Source organism: Myripristis murdjan, chromosome 11 (assembly GCF_902150065.1).
Source record: "Myripristis murdjan chromosome 11, fMyrMur1.1, whole genome shotgun sequence".
In the NCBI taxonomy this organism is placed as follows: domain Eukaryota; kingdom Metazoa; phylum Chordata; class Actinopteri; order Holocentriformes; family Holocentridae; genus Myripristis; species Myripristis murdjan.
In genome coordinates, this window is record NC_043990.1 from 16,121,384 (window position 1) to 16,138,287 (window position 16,904).

Here is a 16,904-nt window from a genome sequence, read left to right on the forward strand (position 1 = left end):
TCTTTGGTCAGTGCTACAGTCCCATTTGCACTCAGTAAGGTCACAAATTAAATATGAGAGGTTAATGTGTGTACAGCATGTGGGTCATCTTCGCCTTGTGGTATAGAGAGAAGGGGGCCAAGGGGGAGGGATCTAACCCTAACCAATTGCAGGATAGCATCACTGATGAAAAACCAGCTAAACCCAGCTTCTAATGTCTACCTCCTAACCTTCAGCTTCTGTTTCCCAGAACTCAAAGCAGCGCTGGAGGCAATTTGTCAAGTTTCACTTGAAAAGGTGAGACTTCCAGTGAAACTTCAAGGCACTACATAAAACAACAACAAATGCATAATGCATGCTTAATTTTATATGACTGAATATATATATGGTAAGACATTGCACAATCTTATAGTGGACTTGAATATGGAACCCATAAAGTTGGTATTTATTATGACAGGATAGTTGAATGTCAATATTTGTGTAACATTTTAAAAGTGATTATTGACCTGACAGTAGACTTGACCATTTGATTGCCAAGTCTCAAGGAACATGAGGAGACTGTTGGGCCCAGCACAAGCTCTCCGGCTTCTTAGAGCGACAAACACACAGAGACTTGTGTGCCGGCCACATCACAAACAGGTATTGTTCACTGGAAACTGGAATGCTGATTTACAATCACACATTTTCATGGTTTAATTCAATTTGGGCACAACATTATAGGTTAACAAATGGAATTTAATTTCAAAAATGAAAATGGTTAAACTTGAATGTCTGGGAGTGTTGATTGGCCCGAGTGCAACCAGGCAGATTGAAAATAAACATACAATAGTAATTATGTTTCTGATACACCAAAAAATAAATATCAGATAAGTGAAGAGACAAATGAAATTGACGTTCCTCCGGTTTAAGGGTAATCCATCTGTATTCTTTTATCAATACTTGATCACATTATTGTATTGTTCTATGACATTCAGCAGGTGAACTCCGGTTCTGTCTGTTTTGTCTGACAATGAGTGTCAAGTTCAGGTTGAGATTTGGTTGAAAGTTAAACAGGGTGGCATTTAAGGTGTCAACCTTAGTTAAGTGTTTAAGGTATAGGGGAGACCGGGGCTGGCTGACACACTTTTTACTCTCTTGCGGATTTCTTTGAGTGTATCCCACAAGATTCAGATTTCAATCAGTGGTGACAATACTGCTCTCATTGGTGAACTAACCACACAGGTATGTATTGAATAGGAGGGTGTCTTTTTGCCCCCTGGCAGGTAGAATCTAAGGATGTCATTCTGTCAGTAGGTCCATCTGTTCAACACTGAACTCCAAAGCTGAAATTTATTGGGAGAATTGCTATGAAATTCAGTGAGCACATTCACACCTGTTCTTTAGTACCACAGTTAGATCAAAATATCAAACATCTCAGCATTCATTTGGGCAGACTGTTGTGAAATTTGGAGAACAAATTCATGTCACCCAGAGGATAACTTGTAAGAGGGTCCTGTCTTACTTCATTCTGCTTTCATCAACCCAGGTGATGGAAGAGGACAAGCCGTGCGCTCTGATCTCAGAGGCGTGGAGCGAGCATGCCTACCTGAAAGAGCTGAGTGACCTGCTGAAACAACACTTTCACACCATCAGCTACAGAGAGTTCCTCCAAAATCCTGCTCTTCATGCCCCTAAAATCCAGGCTATTTTCATGTTGGCTCAAAGTCCTGCAGCTGAGCCCTCACTGCTTCGATCCCTTCCCTCCCTGAAGGTGATCGCCAATGGAGGCGTGGGCATCAACCACCTGGATCTGCTGTTCATTGGCAGTCTTGGGGTGAAGGTCACTAACACGCCGGGTGTGGTCAGCGATGCCACTGCAGATATTGGAATGGGTTTGCTTCTGGCATCAGCACGGAAGATTCATCAACACATGAACCAAGCTGAAAAATGTGCCACCATTCTGACCCAATACACATGTCCATCCAAGCCCAAAATTTAACCAAGGGCATTTGTACATTTGTACAAGTAAATTATTTGATTTTGTACCTTTCATAAATTCATAATTCAGCAATGTTGCCGTAAAAGATCTTATATTACCATTAGAGCAGCAATACGAGGTTATAACATATGTTTGGTGGCACGTTGCCTCTTCAAATGTATTTGGTCTTTTTTCATAGGTCATCAAGTAGGCTAACTGTGCACCAAAACCTCAGCAAAAGTAAAGGTGTATTCAAACTGTTGAATGTCCGATTCTGATCATCTACATACATACATATGTGAAATACATACATCAATATATAAAATGATCTTAGTGTGTCCAAACTGACGTGAATGTTGCCCAGTTTCATGTGAGTTGTTTTTGAGGATGGAGCTCCTCACAGTGATAACTTTATATTACATTTTGAATGAAGGTATTTTGGAATGGTTTCACTCAGCATAGCTGGTAGAATCTCAGGTAGCCTTGGTCACACTTTAATCACAATGCGGTCTTACTGTTACAGAAATGTGACTCCTTCATGGTAAAGTAGGGAATCAATGAGGCTCATCCCCTTGAGAGGGCGGTGGGGGCGACTTACTGTGAGAACATGGACGACCTGCTGAGGAGGTCGGACTTTGTCATGTTGGCTGTGAACCTGACCCCTGAAACCACAGGTCTCATCGGCCAAAGAGAGCTGTCTCTTATGAAGCCCACAGCAACTCTGGTCAACGTTAGCAGAGGTGAGCAGGTGACCAGGTGACCAGGATGCCCTGGTCAAAGCTCTGCAGTCTGGGACGATTCATGCAGCAGCCTTAGACGTGACTCACCCTGAACCTTTACCAAGGTTTTGTTTCTCTGAAAATACACTCACTTCACTTTGAATCACTGTCACTTTGTCATATGTTTGCAGTTCAATGTAGTAACTGTACAGGAGTTTACTTTGCCACAGCAACAGTTAACATGGTAGCAGAGTCCATACTAACGTATGGTACACTTTATCCAATAGAAAGTCATCAGTCCCACTCTTTGATTCACTGATCCATCTAATGACACTGAAGCAAGCAGGAATGAAGTGTGACTTAGACCCAGCAGCTGCTTGCTGGCTGCTAACAACTCTACTGCTCCATCTTGTGCAGGGATCATCCTCTCCTCGGCCTGCCGAATGTGCTGATAACCCCTCATGTTGGCACCGATACCTACCAAACAACAAGGAGGATGGTGGAGGTGATGGTTGAAAATGCCTGGGCTGCAGTGAATGGCCTGCCGATCCCAAATGAAATGAAACCTCAATGACAAAACTGAGCACTGAGAGACTTTTGGTGGCTCAGAAAGCTGAAATACTTTTACTGTCCAATACTGCTACTAATGTCCTGCCCTCTGAACACGATTATTTAAGTAAATTGAGCTAAGTTAATTAAGCAAAATGAATTCATTAATTTGCAATTATTTGCATGTCAATATATGTGTTTCTAGCAATGGTTCATTGTCACCACTAGGAGGCTTTACTGTCTTATTTCTGAAAAAAGTCAGTCAGTGACTTAACAGTTTCTAGATGTTTGGCCCTAGTGGGGATCTGACAGTGGCATGGTTTTGTAGCCGGTCAGCTTTGTTTTGGTGGTATCTTATAATTAATCTTTGAAGAGTTAAAGAAAAAAAAACGGCAGTCCTTTTTGTACAAGATGTGTCACTGAAGAAGTTTTTACTTGAGTAAATGACAGATTAGTAGCTCTGATGTGCTTTGCTGTGGCTTATTTGTACCTTGTTGTAATGCTGCTGTAATCATGATCACTAGCAGTAGTCATATTTTACATGTTCTCCATACTTACCGTGTGTTACATGTGGGAAAATACTTGAATTGTCTTTGTATTCTCAGTTCATCAGGCCATGTGCCAATATCTGTTTTTCTGAGCTAAAATTTGTGATAAAAGCTAAAACTAACAATTCTATCTTTTACAAGCTCCATAATATTGAGAGTAGTAGTTGTATCGGCTATCAGTGCTCTGAGCTGAGTCAAAGCTATGTGACAGTGCACTTTTTGCTCAATTATGTGATCGAAACAATATTCAGAAACAACTAGATTTTTAATGCTTTGCAAGCGGGTGCACATATTTTATTATGAATATTATTATTGGTAGTTACATTATTATGACATTCATTAAGGACAGATTAAGCACAAAGCAACAGTTTAAATTGTAGAGTAACTTACATTAACTACTAAAATATATCAAATTCGGTGTATAATCAAATTTTTTTCCTGAATATTGCTAAAAGAATCAAACTTCAAAATGACACAGTAGAAAAGAAAGAAGCAGCAGAAAAGCCAACAGTTTATGTAAAAAAAAAAAAAAAAAAAAAAAAAAAAAGACAAATAAAAGCTTTACCATGTAGAAAACGTCTTTGTCATGAAATGAGATCGCTAAAAGAATTGCATATTGCTTTCTTTAAAGCACAGCATCTAGCATCTAGAGGCAATTTACTTCAGGGTAAACTGCAGACTCAGCAATGCCACAGAGATTGTTGTTCCTGGCAAGGCGAAGGTATCCTGCTTCTCCCCATCCAGTTCCCCAGCTAGAAGCAGAAAAGACTCACAGTCAAGATTTACATGCATGAATTGTTGGTTCAGTCTGGTCAGAAAATCTATAGATTCATGAGATTCTGATCATGAGATTAGGATTTAGTGCACAAGATGTTGGGATTTGGATTCAATTTCCATTTTAAAGCCAGGAGGTGCCAAGATCAGTTTGACCCTGATGGCAAAAATGTCTTCAGATCAAAAGTTTTGAGAAACAGCATCTGTTATTCCAGTTGAATTTATTGAGTGAATGTGAAACAGAGGGCTGCTGTCAGCAGTGTGTGACAGTGTGCGGAGTTCATGGCCACTGAAATCACTGAGTTTTTGGACTGGACTGGGATCTGAGTGACTTCAGACTGTAGCTTTGAAGCCTGGAGTGGTAATAAAGCCCAGGGGAGGGAACGTGAAAAATGAAGCAGTAAAAGTCCCATTAAAAATCCCATGTGACTTGTACTATCGTGAAATAATGTAAATTCACCTGTTTTTTTTTCCTCCCACACATCACATGTTAACTATTTTATGGTCAGTTGACATGGTGATGTGAAATCCATGTTTTGTTTTCCCATAAGGGCTCTGTTATTCAGTCCACAAACAATGAACTAACAGTGACTTTAAGAGATTTTTGATGTAAAGAGAGTAATCCACCTGTTTTTCACAAGCCAGAAGTCCTCTCCTTGGTCTGTACCATAGCCCACAATCAGTATAGCATGATTTAGCATGTAATTATCGCATTCCGGGTCATTGTATACACCTGAAATAAAAATACTGTTGTTAATTTCCTACAGCGGGCACAGTGTACATATCATTATTATAATACAATATAAACAGTGACACTAAAGCTTCTAGGTGAAAGGTTCATGTTAACCTCACCATCCACCTTTTGAAATGTTGCTTTATTATGCATCAAATATACAATGTAAAATGAATGGTAATTATTTTTATATATTAGCTTATATTAAAGTAGGCCTACAAGTAGAAAACTCATCATAATTCAAATCACAACTCTACTTTGCTCAACCTGTAACACAATAAATGATGATGTCAGCATTGCAAATGTAAACCTTTGGCACCCTCAGAAACTTTTAGTCCCCAGACAATAAAATCAAGCAAAAAAAAAAAAAAAAAAAAAAAAAAATCATAACCTAGTTAACCGTAGTTAACCCTAGTAACCCCTTAACCTAGTTACGGTGAAAAAAGTGGTGATACTGCTATGTTTACCATGGCACTTCCAAATTTTTTTTTTTTTTTTTTTCCAGAGGACCAGGTTTGATAAGGTATTTTAGTATTTATTTGTTTTTCAGATACACTACATCTCTAAGGGAGTAGATTAAGCAGATTCTGTGCCTGAAATATTTAACTCTCTCAAATGTTAAAAATATGATTGTGGCCTTAAATCTTTTGAAGAATTTGAAATGTATGAATGTAGCTGCTTTCTTCCTTGGGGATCATTGGTACCAGTAACCTCACATTGAATCGCCGAGTTCAGTTTCAGCCTCACCTCCTTCGTAGTAATGTAAGGTCCTCGGGCTGGCGTTCATAGCAGCAGAGATTGGCCCCACTGTCGCCACAATGTACTGCAGAATGTTCTCATCTCCTTGAGGAAGGACCTGGAAACCAAAGCATTCTCCGGCCTTTCCCTCGCTGGTGTAGCGACATTTCGCTTGCTTTGGGTAGTGACAAACAGAAACAAAACTAAAATTCAGAACACATGGTATATTTCTGCAATAAAATGTAGCACATTCCCATATTGATTGTGTTGCGACTGTTTGCACACAGTTATGGTTACAGTCTTTTTCTGCACCTTCCTCTGCACATATTTTGAGAGTAATTCATTTGCCAAAAAAGACAAAACTGACAGCATTATCATTACTATTGTAATTATTTTCAGATTTTATCTATCTATCTATCTATCTATCTATATGATAATATCGTTATCATGAATTCTTTTGGCCATGATTATTATTTAGTGACCTAATGCATATCATTAAAAAGAGATTTTAATTCTATATATTTTGGTAGGTTAAATCTTCACTCACAAGGACCACACTAAGTTTGTAATGGTCTCAAAAGAACTTGAAGGAGAACACAGTGTAGCTTGGCTCAACTGGTTAGCTTTGAATCACTTCAGAGGTGTGAGAAGTGTTGCTTGATTGTTGAATGGGGAATGACTGGGAATATGTGCTGCGTAGAGAAGATACTGGTGTCTTGCACAGTGCAGTTGGATTGGCCTTTGTTGATGATGACTACAACTGTTGGGTTGTCTGAGTCTCTGAGAATATTGACATGTGGGAGCATTCGCGATACAAGTTGGCTGCAGCTACAATTGGGCAGATTTTGAAGAAAGCAAAGGACTTGACCCAAAAAATTTGCTTGCAAATATCCAGGGGCGATTCTGCTGCAAACCACCTTCCATTTGTTCATGTTGGAGAGGAAGTTGAGGCACATGTGCAAAGTGTTGTGGCTTGAACTGGTCAGGGTGATGGGACGGTAGAAGCGGGTGATGACAGCAGATGTGAAATGAAGGCACCATCTTGAGGAAAGAGGTGTAAGGTAGAGAACAGAGAAGAGTTGCCGTTTGCGTTGCATGGGGTCAGGAGATCAAAAGGCTGATTCAGTTGAGCTTCTCAAGTGGGAGCGATGCTTGCAGTAGTTTATGTTGAGTGTGATGCCAAAGCATTCGAGGCACATGTTTCTTCTGAGGACAGCACAACTCTGGGATCTGTGAAACTGAGGAGGAGTAACAGGACCAGGGGCAAATGGTGATGATGGGGTGGGAAATGACAGAGAAATCAAGCAAGTTATACAAAACTATACAAAACTGGATACTTACTGTCCCCTACGCAAAAATAGCACTGCCCCTCCCCCTGCGTCCACTGGACTGGCCGACATTGAACTTTATGTGCATGTGTGTCCTTCCACTTTCCGGACAACTGTTCATCCAATCTACCTCAGAGCTGAACCTGCACTCCCTTGGGTCCCGAGCAATACACCTGCTCAGTTTGAAGTTGATTTGATCACACAAACACATGCATCCAGACATAGATTCCTCCATTTATAGTGAGATTAGCACAGTGCCCGTTAAAATGAAAGTGTTAGAGTATACTTGTGTTTTGGGTGCAAAGGCTCTCATGAAAATGTTATGGGCTCAATGAAGTCAAAGCAACGTTTAACATGTATGGATAAGCCTCAGATTTGACATCCCTGAATAGTACAACCTGGGTTGAGGCAGTAGACCAGGGGTGTCAAACTCGTGCCATGGAGGGCCGAGAGGCTGCAGGTTTTCATTCCAACCAACAACTCCACCAGGTGATTTCACTGATTAGTCCCGTCTCTCTGTTTGGAGGTAGGGTGATCAGTGAAATCACCTGGTGGAGTTGTTGGTTGGAATGAAAACCTGCAGCCTCTCGGCCCTCCATGGCACGAGTTTGACACCCCTGCAGTAGACTGTCTGGGGGCAGCACTGCCCTCGCATTTGAGTTCTGGCTTTTGCGGTCTGTCATCATAACATTAAGAGTAAAATAATAAAGCCAATTTTTGCAGCTTTTGAACCATAAATACTCATATATGACACTACAGTGCAGAGGGTCCAAAATATAACAGCAATTCACCATCACATACAATGAACTTCATAAATATTTAGGAAATGACTGGATGCTTTGGTCTTCAACTAAATACTCAGATAGTGAATGTGAAAATAAAGATGTCTATAATTCTATTTTGAATTACTACTATGGCAATATTCAGTCTTTCTTATGTTTTAATTATCAACTGTGCTGTAACATTTTGAGGTCAGTGTCTATGCTATTTTTTTCATTTGGATAAATACTGAGGTTTACCTTCTCTTCATAGGGGTAAGACTGCTCCGAGTCGATGCCTCCATTTTCGATGATATATTTGTAGGCTGATGTCATAAATCCCCCACAGCAGCCATTGTTCTCATCGTTGGTGCTGCAGTCCACCAGGTTCTGCGGGCTCAGCGGGATGAGGGACCCTGTTTTCTTTTTCATCTGGCCCTCAAGCGCTCCTACAGCACTGAATGCCCAGCATGACCCACAATACCCCTTTCAAACAGAGAAAAACATTATGTGGAATGCAACAGGGTAAACTCAAAGCTGATTCTCTTATCTCACAACATATCCTCACATAACTTATCATTACTTATCATTACCTGGTTTTGGACTGGACTGACCATGCCTTTCTGCCTCCAGTCCACACTCGAGGGTATCGGTGCATCACTCACTTGCTTGGAGGTCCAGTTTCTAAAATGATTTGGGTCTTTCATCTTAAAGCCATTCAGCTTCTCGTTGACTTCCTCTGCTGTCTGAATAGAAGAGAGGGCTCATAAAAGTATGAAATGCAAATGATGGTCACCTTTGTTGGCGCCACAACAAGGCCAACACCCCGCCTGTAGCTCATCTCCCCTTTGCTTGACAAACCATCCCCTTGTCCTCAGTCAGCAGTCAGTGTACCACATTTGTCTCTCACCTGGACTCCTTTCAGCCACGTTTAACGCCTCGGTGATGCCTCCTTCTGACAACTCAACAACATTTCAACACTTCATTTCAACATTTCCCCTCCCAGCTCGTATCAGGTTCATTTTAAGTCTTAGGCATCCTAATGCAGAGGTTACTCAGCCAGTTTGTGCCATGTGCATGGAAGCCACTGAAATGTTTTTCAGTTAGTCCAGATAAAGGTTTAGTGAGTCTAAGTTCAAAGTTCAGCCATGACTACATTTCTCATTTGGGCCCAACTGAGAAAAAGATAAAGAAACCATGTTTTCCAGGCATAAAACCTGAAACGGTTGCAGGAAAAAAGTATACCATGTCAGCCAAGTGGTTGAGTCCCATCGTGAAGGTGTGCTGTCCTGCTGAGGCCTCCTGGTTGTGTCTCAGCACCAGCTGCAGGTTCTTCTCCCAGACCTTCCTCCTGTACAGGCTCTCACTCTGAAACAAACACACTGACTGCCTGATCTGATGCTGCACTGGTGAGTGAGAGAGAGAGAGAGAGTGTGTGTGTGTGTGTGTGTGTGTGTGTGTGTGAGACAAAGAAAGAAAAAAATACCTGATTATTATAAACCTTCTGATGCTTGACTTTCCATTCTTCCCATTGTTTGTTTAAGGCAGAAGAAGACTGACCAAGAACCCCCCAGGTGAAAAGCAGCACCACACACACACTGTGCATGCTGCAGAGGCACAAAGAAGATCAGTCACATTAATGATCTGCTATTGTTCTTATGTCATTATGACCCTTTTGAAAAATCACTCACAATTTGGACTGGCATATTTGAACAAAGGTTGTAGAGTTTTCATTTGATGTTTACAGGAAAAATAATAAAAAAAAACAGCACAAGTAGCTTAATGCTTGAGTTTTTTGAAAAATAGCCTGATCACCTTTACATTTAAGGCTTAAATCAAACACACTACAAACAGTAGCAACATAAACTACCCCTTCCCAAGTCAATAATAGGATTGGCTTGTCTACTATCACACCAGTTTCTGTTTCAACTTACTAGTTTGACATTTCTCCAGCGACGTTCTCTGTCTGTGGTAGAAATAATCCTCTACTTATTTTTAGGTTAAAGACCAGTTGTGTTGAAGATACTGAACCAAGTCTGAAAAAGCAGGATGTCACAGTGCATATTTCAGAACTCAGTCATAGGTAATACTGTAGCCGCTACAGTCTGACTACAAACGACAAGAAGGAGCTTGTAACACAAGATCCTCTAACAAGCTGATCTTTAGGTCTATCCTTTTAACAATTTAAAGACTTCGATATCAAGTAATTGTCCTATGCTGTCATGTGTATTTCCCACATGAAGAAAAGGAAGTTTGAATCTTTTTTTTAAATCTTGTCCTCTCTGAGCCTCTGTCTCAGATCATTTTGGTGTTCTTACAGGTATCTATCTGATCTTAGCCCTCTAATCTATAGGACTAAATCTTGACTTGAGGTGGATTTTGACTCTGTCCATCCAAACCACCTAAATACATCACTACAGACAATAGAAACCTTACCCTGCTGTTGTCAAGTCTGGTATGTTTGACCAACTGTCTTGGAAGGATGGTTTTTATCTCTGTAAAAGAGGAACGACAGTTTCCTGGCACACTCCTGATATTTGATACTTACTCAGAAAAACTCATCAGATAACTAGAGTTTCGTGTGAACCTAATTTCAAACCTACTGTGCACTATCCAAATATCATCATTACCCTTCCTGCTGGTGGTTTCTCACATGCCTCCCTTGTAACTTTCTGAATATGTATTTTTGTAATCTCTGTTGTGGTTACCTGGACAGAAAGTCAGCTTTATCTATATAATGTCTCATTCAGTGCTTTACAATGTCAGAGAAAAAAGAAAATGAAAACAATCTAAACAGACAAATGAGACCATGGACATTACAAAAAATATTACAAAAACACTTTGTCGACTGTAATGCCAAAAAGCAAAGGAGGGCCTTCAGCTGATTTGAAACAACACTGAACTTGCATAAAACACTTGGTTTTGTGGTGTACGTAGCAGACCAGTCAGACTGTAAATGTTGTACATGTTTAAACATTTACTTTTAGGACAAAGTTTGCCTTCATTGCTTGATGAAATCACAGAAATCACAGGCTGCAAACAAACTCAACTGTCCCATCACTATAACAGAGCAGTGCAATGGTTGAGTAACAAAATTTCAGATGATTACAGCCATCCTCTACATCATTATTTTCATTTACTACCGTCAGGGCAGAGGTATAGAGTCCCCTGTGCAAAGAAAAATATTTACAAAATATCATTTGTTTCAGTTGCCATAAAATATCTCAATCAGTAAGAATAACCACCTTGAAAGCCAGCCTGCTATCTCAGTGTACAACATCTTATTTAAATCCTACCTCAGCACAATGCACTTTATACTTATGTGAATTCAGGCACTACATTATAGGCTAACAAATGGAATTTAATTTCAAAAATGAAAATGGTTAAACTTGAATGTCTGGGAATATTGATTGGCCCGAGTGCAACCAGGCAGATTTAAAATAAACATACAATTGTAATTATGTTTCTGATATACCAAAAAATAAATATCAGATAAGTGAAGAGACAAATGAAATTGACGTTCCTCAGGTTTAAGGGTAATCCATCTGCACTCGTTTATCAATACTTGATCACATTATTGTATTGTTCTATGAGATTCAGCAGGTGAACTCTGTCTGTTTTGTGTGACAATGAGTGTCAAGTTCAGGTTGAGATTTGGTTGAAAGTTAAACAGGGTGGCATTTAAGGTATCAGCCTTAGTTAAGTTATAGGGGAGACCGGGGCTGGCTGACACACTTTTTACTCTCTTGCGGATTTCTTTCTTTGAGTGTATCCCACAAGATTCAGATTTCAAGTCTGTGACGAGAATGCCGCTTCCATTGGTGAGCTAACCACACAGGTATGTATTGAGTAGTAGGGTGTCTTTTTGCCCCCTGGCAGGTAGAGTCTAAGGATGTCATTCTGTCAGTAGGTCCATCTGTTCAACACTGAACTCCAAAGCTGAAATTTATTGGGAGAATTGCTATGAAATTTGGTAAACACATTCACACTTGTTCTTTATTACCACAGTTAGATCAAAATATCAACATTCTCAACATTCATTTGGGCAGACTGTTGTGAAATTTTGAGAACAAATTCATGTCACCCAGAGGATAAACCCGGTCAGCATTGGTGATCTCATGTCTTTTCCTCTAGTGTCACCATCAAGGCCAACACTGGCAAACCCCATTCTCCCATTACTTGCATTCCTGCGACATGGATCAACCCTGCAAGGCACCAGTGACATAGTGCCTATGCTAGTTTTTATGAAAATAACAACACAGCTCCCTCTAGTTGTAGCAGATATATGCGCTGTGGCAATCAACAGAAGGTAACAGAAGGTAAAAGCTAATAGTTTGCTACTGGTCAGAAAACGTAGTTCTTAAAGCACATCATAGAGATAAAACCAAAAAATATATAAAAAAGATCCACAGGACTCAACTGCTCCAAGCCGCGGAGTTCTATGCAGCAACATAAAGTTATCAAGTGTGGTTACTGACCAAATGTGATGTACTTTTTGCTACATAAATTGCAATTTATCATGTAGGTTATGTTATTAACCACTAACAGATTCTCTGAAATCAAAGAGCTTCCGTGAGACCATGTCAACACTGAGACCTAGATTATTTAACATCCAACTAATTTATGCACAGATTTCAGATTTATTTATTTTTTTTAAAAAAAGAGTCTTGCAGACAAGGAGAGAAGATGTGACAGGAGAGGCTTGTGACAAGCCTTCTTGACAGGCTGATGTCTTCACAACTAACAAAGTATGTCATTAAAAAATGTGTCCCTGGAAATCCTATAAAGCAGGAACAAATATGAAAATGAGACATTTCCTTCAGGGACTCCAGATGTTACATGAGCCCAATGGCTGTATGTGTTGTCCACAAGTACTCACTAGGTCCTGCCATAGAGGTAATCGAAGCTATGTCTCAGGGGGCTGAAATAACTTCACTGAACCGCTGCATCAGTGTTGCATGACTGACCTTATGAAATGTCTTATCAGCCAGCAGCATCCAGATATCTGTGCAATCACAAAAGTCCCAAGGACCAGGATTGCAGTGTTTATCTAGATCAGTTGTGGTTAAAGACTTCTTTTGGAAGGGAAATTGATCTTTTACCACTGAGAGATTGAGATCAGTTTCCTTTCTGCACACATTTCTCCAAAAGCCTAGCTGCTACACTTGTTAAGGATCTGGTCTGGTTTTATTGATTTGTTCCAGACTTCTTTGGGATACTGATACTGAAGGACTGAATGAATCATTGAAGAGATGAGCAATGACTGGAGCTCGATCTCCAGCTTTTTTTCTGTCATTCATGGCTTGTCTGTTATTATAACTCTTTAGGCATGCATGTTTCCAACATTGTTGTGGCGTGGGCCTCCACTTTGTTTTCAATCCCCTCAGCTGAATACAGATGGTTCCAGTCAGTCATGGCCATGTATAGCCGCAGTGCCTCCTTAGTGGTAGTATTCACTGTCCTTCTACATACAGACTCCTTCTTTGGCCTGTGAAAATCACCTTTGGCCATCTGATACGATCTGATATGTCCAGGGTGTTGTTAAACTGTACAATGTTATATATCACAAGATTCAAAGTTGCATCCCCTCTTGTGATTTTTACTAATCAGTACATCTACTTTTAAAGTAAAGGAAAGAATCAATGAGACTCATCCCTTTTTTCTGCTGGGCCCTGTTCAGAAGTGCTGAAGATGAGAGGGCGGTGGGGGCGACTTACTGTGAGAACATGGACGACCTGCTGAGGAGGTCGGACTTTGTCATGTTGGCTGTGAACCTGATCCCTGAAACCACAGGTCTCATCGGCCAAAGAGAGCTGTCTCTTATGAAGCCCACAGCAACTCTGGTCAACGTTAGCAGAGGTCCGCATGACATGTTTCCTAGACAATACCGATCCTCATTAAGAGCTTATTGCAATCCCAATTCCAATGAAGTTGGGATGTTGTGTAAAACGTAAATAAAAACAGAATACAATGATTTGCCAATCCTTTTCAACCTATATTCAATTGAATACACTTCAAAGACAAGATATTTAATGTTCAAACTGATAAACTTCACTCATTTTGAATTTGATGCCTGCAACACGTTCCAAAAAAGCTGGGACAGGGGCATGTTTACCACTGTGTTACATCACCTTTCCTTTTAGCAACACTCAATAAGCGTTTGGGAAATAAGGACACTAATTGTTGAAGCTTTGTAGGTGGATTTTTTCCCCATTCTTGTTTGATGTACCACTTCAGTTGCTCAACAGTCTCTGTTGACGTATTTTGCGTTTCATAATGCGCCACACATTTTCAATGGGAGACAGGTCTGGACTGCAGGCAGGCCAGTCTAGGACCTGCATTCTTTTACTACAAAGCCACGCTATTGTAACATGTGCAGAACGTGACTTGGCATTGTCTTGCTGAAATAAGCAGGGATGTCCCTGAAAAAGACGTCGCTTAGGTGGCAGCATATGTTGCTCCAAAACCTGTATGTACCTTTCAGCATTAATGGTGCCTCCACAGATGTCCAAGTTCCCCATGCCCTGGGCACTAACACACACCCAAACCATCACAGATGCTGGCTTTTGAACTTTGTGCTGAAAGCAATCTGGATGGTCCTTTTCCTCTTTAGCCCGGAGAACATGACGTCCACGATTTCCAAAAACAATTTGAAATGTGGACTCATCAGACCACAGCACACTATTCCACTTTGCGTCAGTCCATCTCAGATGAGCTCGGGCCCAGAGAAGCCAGCGGCATTTCTGGGTGTTGTTCATATATGACTTTCGCTTTGCATGGTAGAGTTTTAACTTGCACTTGTAGATGTAGCGACGAACTGTGTTAACTGACAATGGTTTTCCAAAGTGTTCCTGAGCCCACGTGCTAATATCCTTTACAGAATGATGTCGGTTCTTAATGCAGTGCCACCTGAGGGATCGAAGGTCACGGGCATTCAGTGTTGGTTTTCGGCCTTGCCGCTTACGTGCAGAGAGTTCTCCGCATTCTCTGAATCTTTTGACTATATTATGGACTGTAGATGATAAAATCCCTAAATTCCTTGCAATTGTACGTTGAGAAATGTTGTTCTGAAACTGTTGGACAGTTTGCTCACACAGTTGTTCACAAAGTGGTGAACCTTGCCCCATCCTTGCATGTAAATGACTGAGCCTTTTGGGGATGCTCTTTTTATACGCAATCATGACACTCACCTGTTTTCAATTAACCTGTTCACCTGTGGAATGTTCCAAAAAGGTGTTTTTTGAGCATTCCTCAACTTTCCCAGTCTTTTGTTGCCCCTGTCCCAGCTTTTTTGGAATGTGTTGCAGGCATCAAATTCAAAATGAGTGAATATTAGCAAAAAAAAAAAAAAAAAACAAAACAAAACAAAAAAAACAAAACAATAAAGTTTATCAGTTTGAACATTAGATATCTGGTCTTTGGAGTGTATTCAATTGAATATAGGTTGAAAAGGATTTGCAAATCATTGTATTCTGTTTTTATTTACATTTTACACAATGTTCCAACTTCATTGGAACTGGGGTTTGTATTTGTTGGTGTATGATGAAAACCAGATCTTTAGCCTAATAACGCTCTTTCCACATGTCAGGTCTGGTTGTGGACCAGGATGCCCTGGTCAAAGCTCTGCAGTCTGGGACGATTCATGCAGCAGCCTTAGACGTGACTCACCCTGAACCTTTACCAAGGTTTTGTTTCTCTGAAAATACACTCACTTCAGTTTGAATTACTGTTACTTTGTCATATGTTTGTGGTTCAATGTAATAACTGTACAGGAGTTTACTTTGCCACAGCAACAGCGAACATGGCAGCAGAGTCCATACTAACATATGGTACACTTTATCCAGTAGAAAGTCATCAGTCCCGCTCTTTCATTCACTGACCATCTAATGACACTCTACAACTCTACTGCTCCATCTTGTGCAGGGATCATCCTCTCCTCGGCCTGCCGAATGTGCTGATAACCCCTCATGTTGGCACCGATACCTACCAAACAACAAGGAGGATGGTGGAGGTGGTGGTCGAAAATGCCCAGGCTGCATTGAATGGCCTGCCGATCCCAAATGAAGTGAAACCTTAATGACAAAACTGTTGAGTACTGAGAGACTTTTGGTGGTTCAAAAAGCTCAAACACTTCTGTCTACTAATACTTTTACTAATGTCCTGCCGTCTGAACAAGATTGTTAATTAAGCAAAATGAATTCATTTTGTTTGCAATTACTTCCATGTCAATATATGATTCTGTAGCCAGTCAGCTTTGTATTCGTGGTATCTTATAATTAATCTTGTGCAGAGTTAAAAAAAAAAAAAAAAAACTGCCATCCTCTCAAGATTTGTCACTGAAGAAGTTTTTTCTTGAGTAAATGACAGATTGGTAGCTCTGATGTGCTTTGCTGTGGCTTATTTGTATCTTGTTGTGATGCTGTTGATAATCATGATCACTATCAGTAGTCATATTTCACACGTTCTCCATACTTACCATGTGTTACATGTGGGAAAATTCTTGAATTGTTTTTGTATTCTCAGTTCATCTCATTCTCATTCAGTTTTTTTTTTTTTTTTGGCTAAAATTTGTGATAAAAGCTAAAACTAACAATTCTATCTTTTACAAGCCCCATAATTTTGAGTTGTATCAGCTATCAGTGTTCAGAGCTGAGTCAAAGCTATGTGACAGTGCACTTTTTGCTCAATCATGTGATCGAAACAATATTCAAAAACAACAAGATTTTAAAATGCATTGCAGGCAGGTGCACACATTTTATTATGAATATTATTATTGGTAGTTATAGTAGTTACTCGTTATGCATCCACTTCCCCGATCATC

General features: G+C 40.2%; 2 protein-coding genes across 2 annotated transcripts; one reads left to right on the top strand and one right to left on the bottom strand.

Moving 5' to 3' along the window:
• The first annotated feature begins 1,507 nt into the window (after nucleotides 1-1,507).
• Nucleotides 1,508-16,175, top strand: LOC115367286 (glyoxylate/hydroxypyruvate reductase B-like). Its single transcript, XM_030062957.1, has 5 exons — nucleotides 1,508-1,897; nucleotides 2,487-2,692; nucleotides 13,764-13,942; nucleotides 15,672-15,768; nucleotides 16,007-16,175. The coding sequence occupies exons 1-5, from the start codon at nucleotides 1,508-1,510 to the stop codon at nucleotides 16,158-16,160; spliced, it is 1,026 nt and encodes a 341-aa protein (XP_029918817.1). The 3' UTR covers nucleotides 16,161-16,175.
• LOC115367592 (cathepsin L1-like) lies at nucleotides 4,319-10,528 on the bottom strand. The gene is made up of 9 exons (XM_030063386.1): nucleotides 10,520-10,528; nucleotides 10,018-10,119; nucleotides 9,570-9,690; nucleotides 9,329-9,451; nucleotides 8,677-8,829; nucleotides 8,345-8,569; nucleotides 6,007-6,172; nucleotides 5,154-5,259; nucleotides 4,319-4,504 (listed from the first exon to the last, which is right to left on the bottom strand). Exons 2-9 carry the CDS (start codon nucleotides 10,026-10,028, stop codon nucleotides 4,399-4,401), a joined length of 1,011 nt encoding a protein of 336 aa, XP_029919246.1. The 5' UTR covers nucleotides 10,029-10,119; nucleotides 10,520-10,528; the 3' UTR covers nucleotides 4,319-4,398.
• Nucleotides 16,176-16,904: the final 729 nt, after the last annotated feature.

Excerpts from the sequence above, each read along its gene's own strand:
- LOC115367286 (XM_030062957.1), top strand. The coding sequence starts at position 1,508 with ATGGAAGAGGACAAGCCGTGCGCTCTGATCTCAGAGGCGTGGAGCGAG. Across the intron at positions 1,898-2,486 it reads TTCATCAACACATGAACCAA|GGAATCAATGAGGCTCATCC; the intron begins GCTGAAAAATGT and ends ATGGTAAAGTAG. Across the intron at positions 13,943-15,671 it reads TCTGGTCAACGTTAGCAGAG|GTCTGGTTGTGGACCAGGAT; the intron begins GTCCGCATGACA and ends TCCACATGTCAG.
- LOC115367592 (XM_030063386.1), bottom strand. Across the intron at positions 5,260-6,006 it reads CTTACATTACTACGAAGGAG|GTGTATACAATGACCCGGAA; the intron begins GTGAGGCTGAAA and ends TTTTTATTTCAG. Across the intron at positions 4,505-5,153 it reads TTCTGGCTTGTGAAAAACAG|CTGGGGAACTGGATGGGGAG; the intron begins GTGGATTACTCT and ends TTCTGCTTCTAG.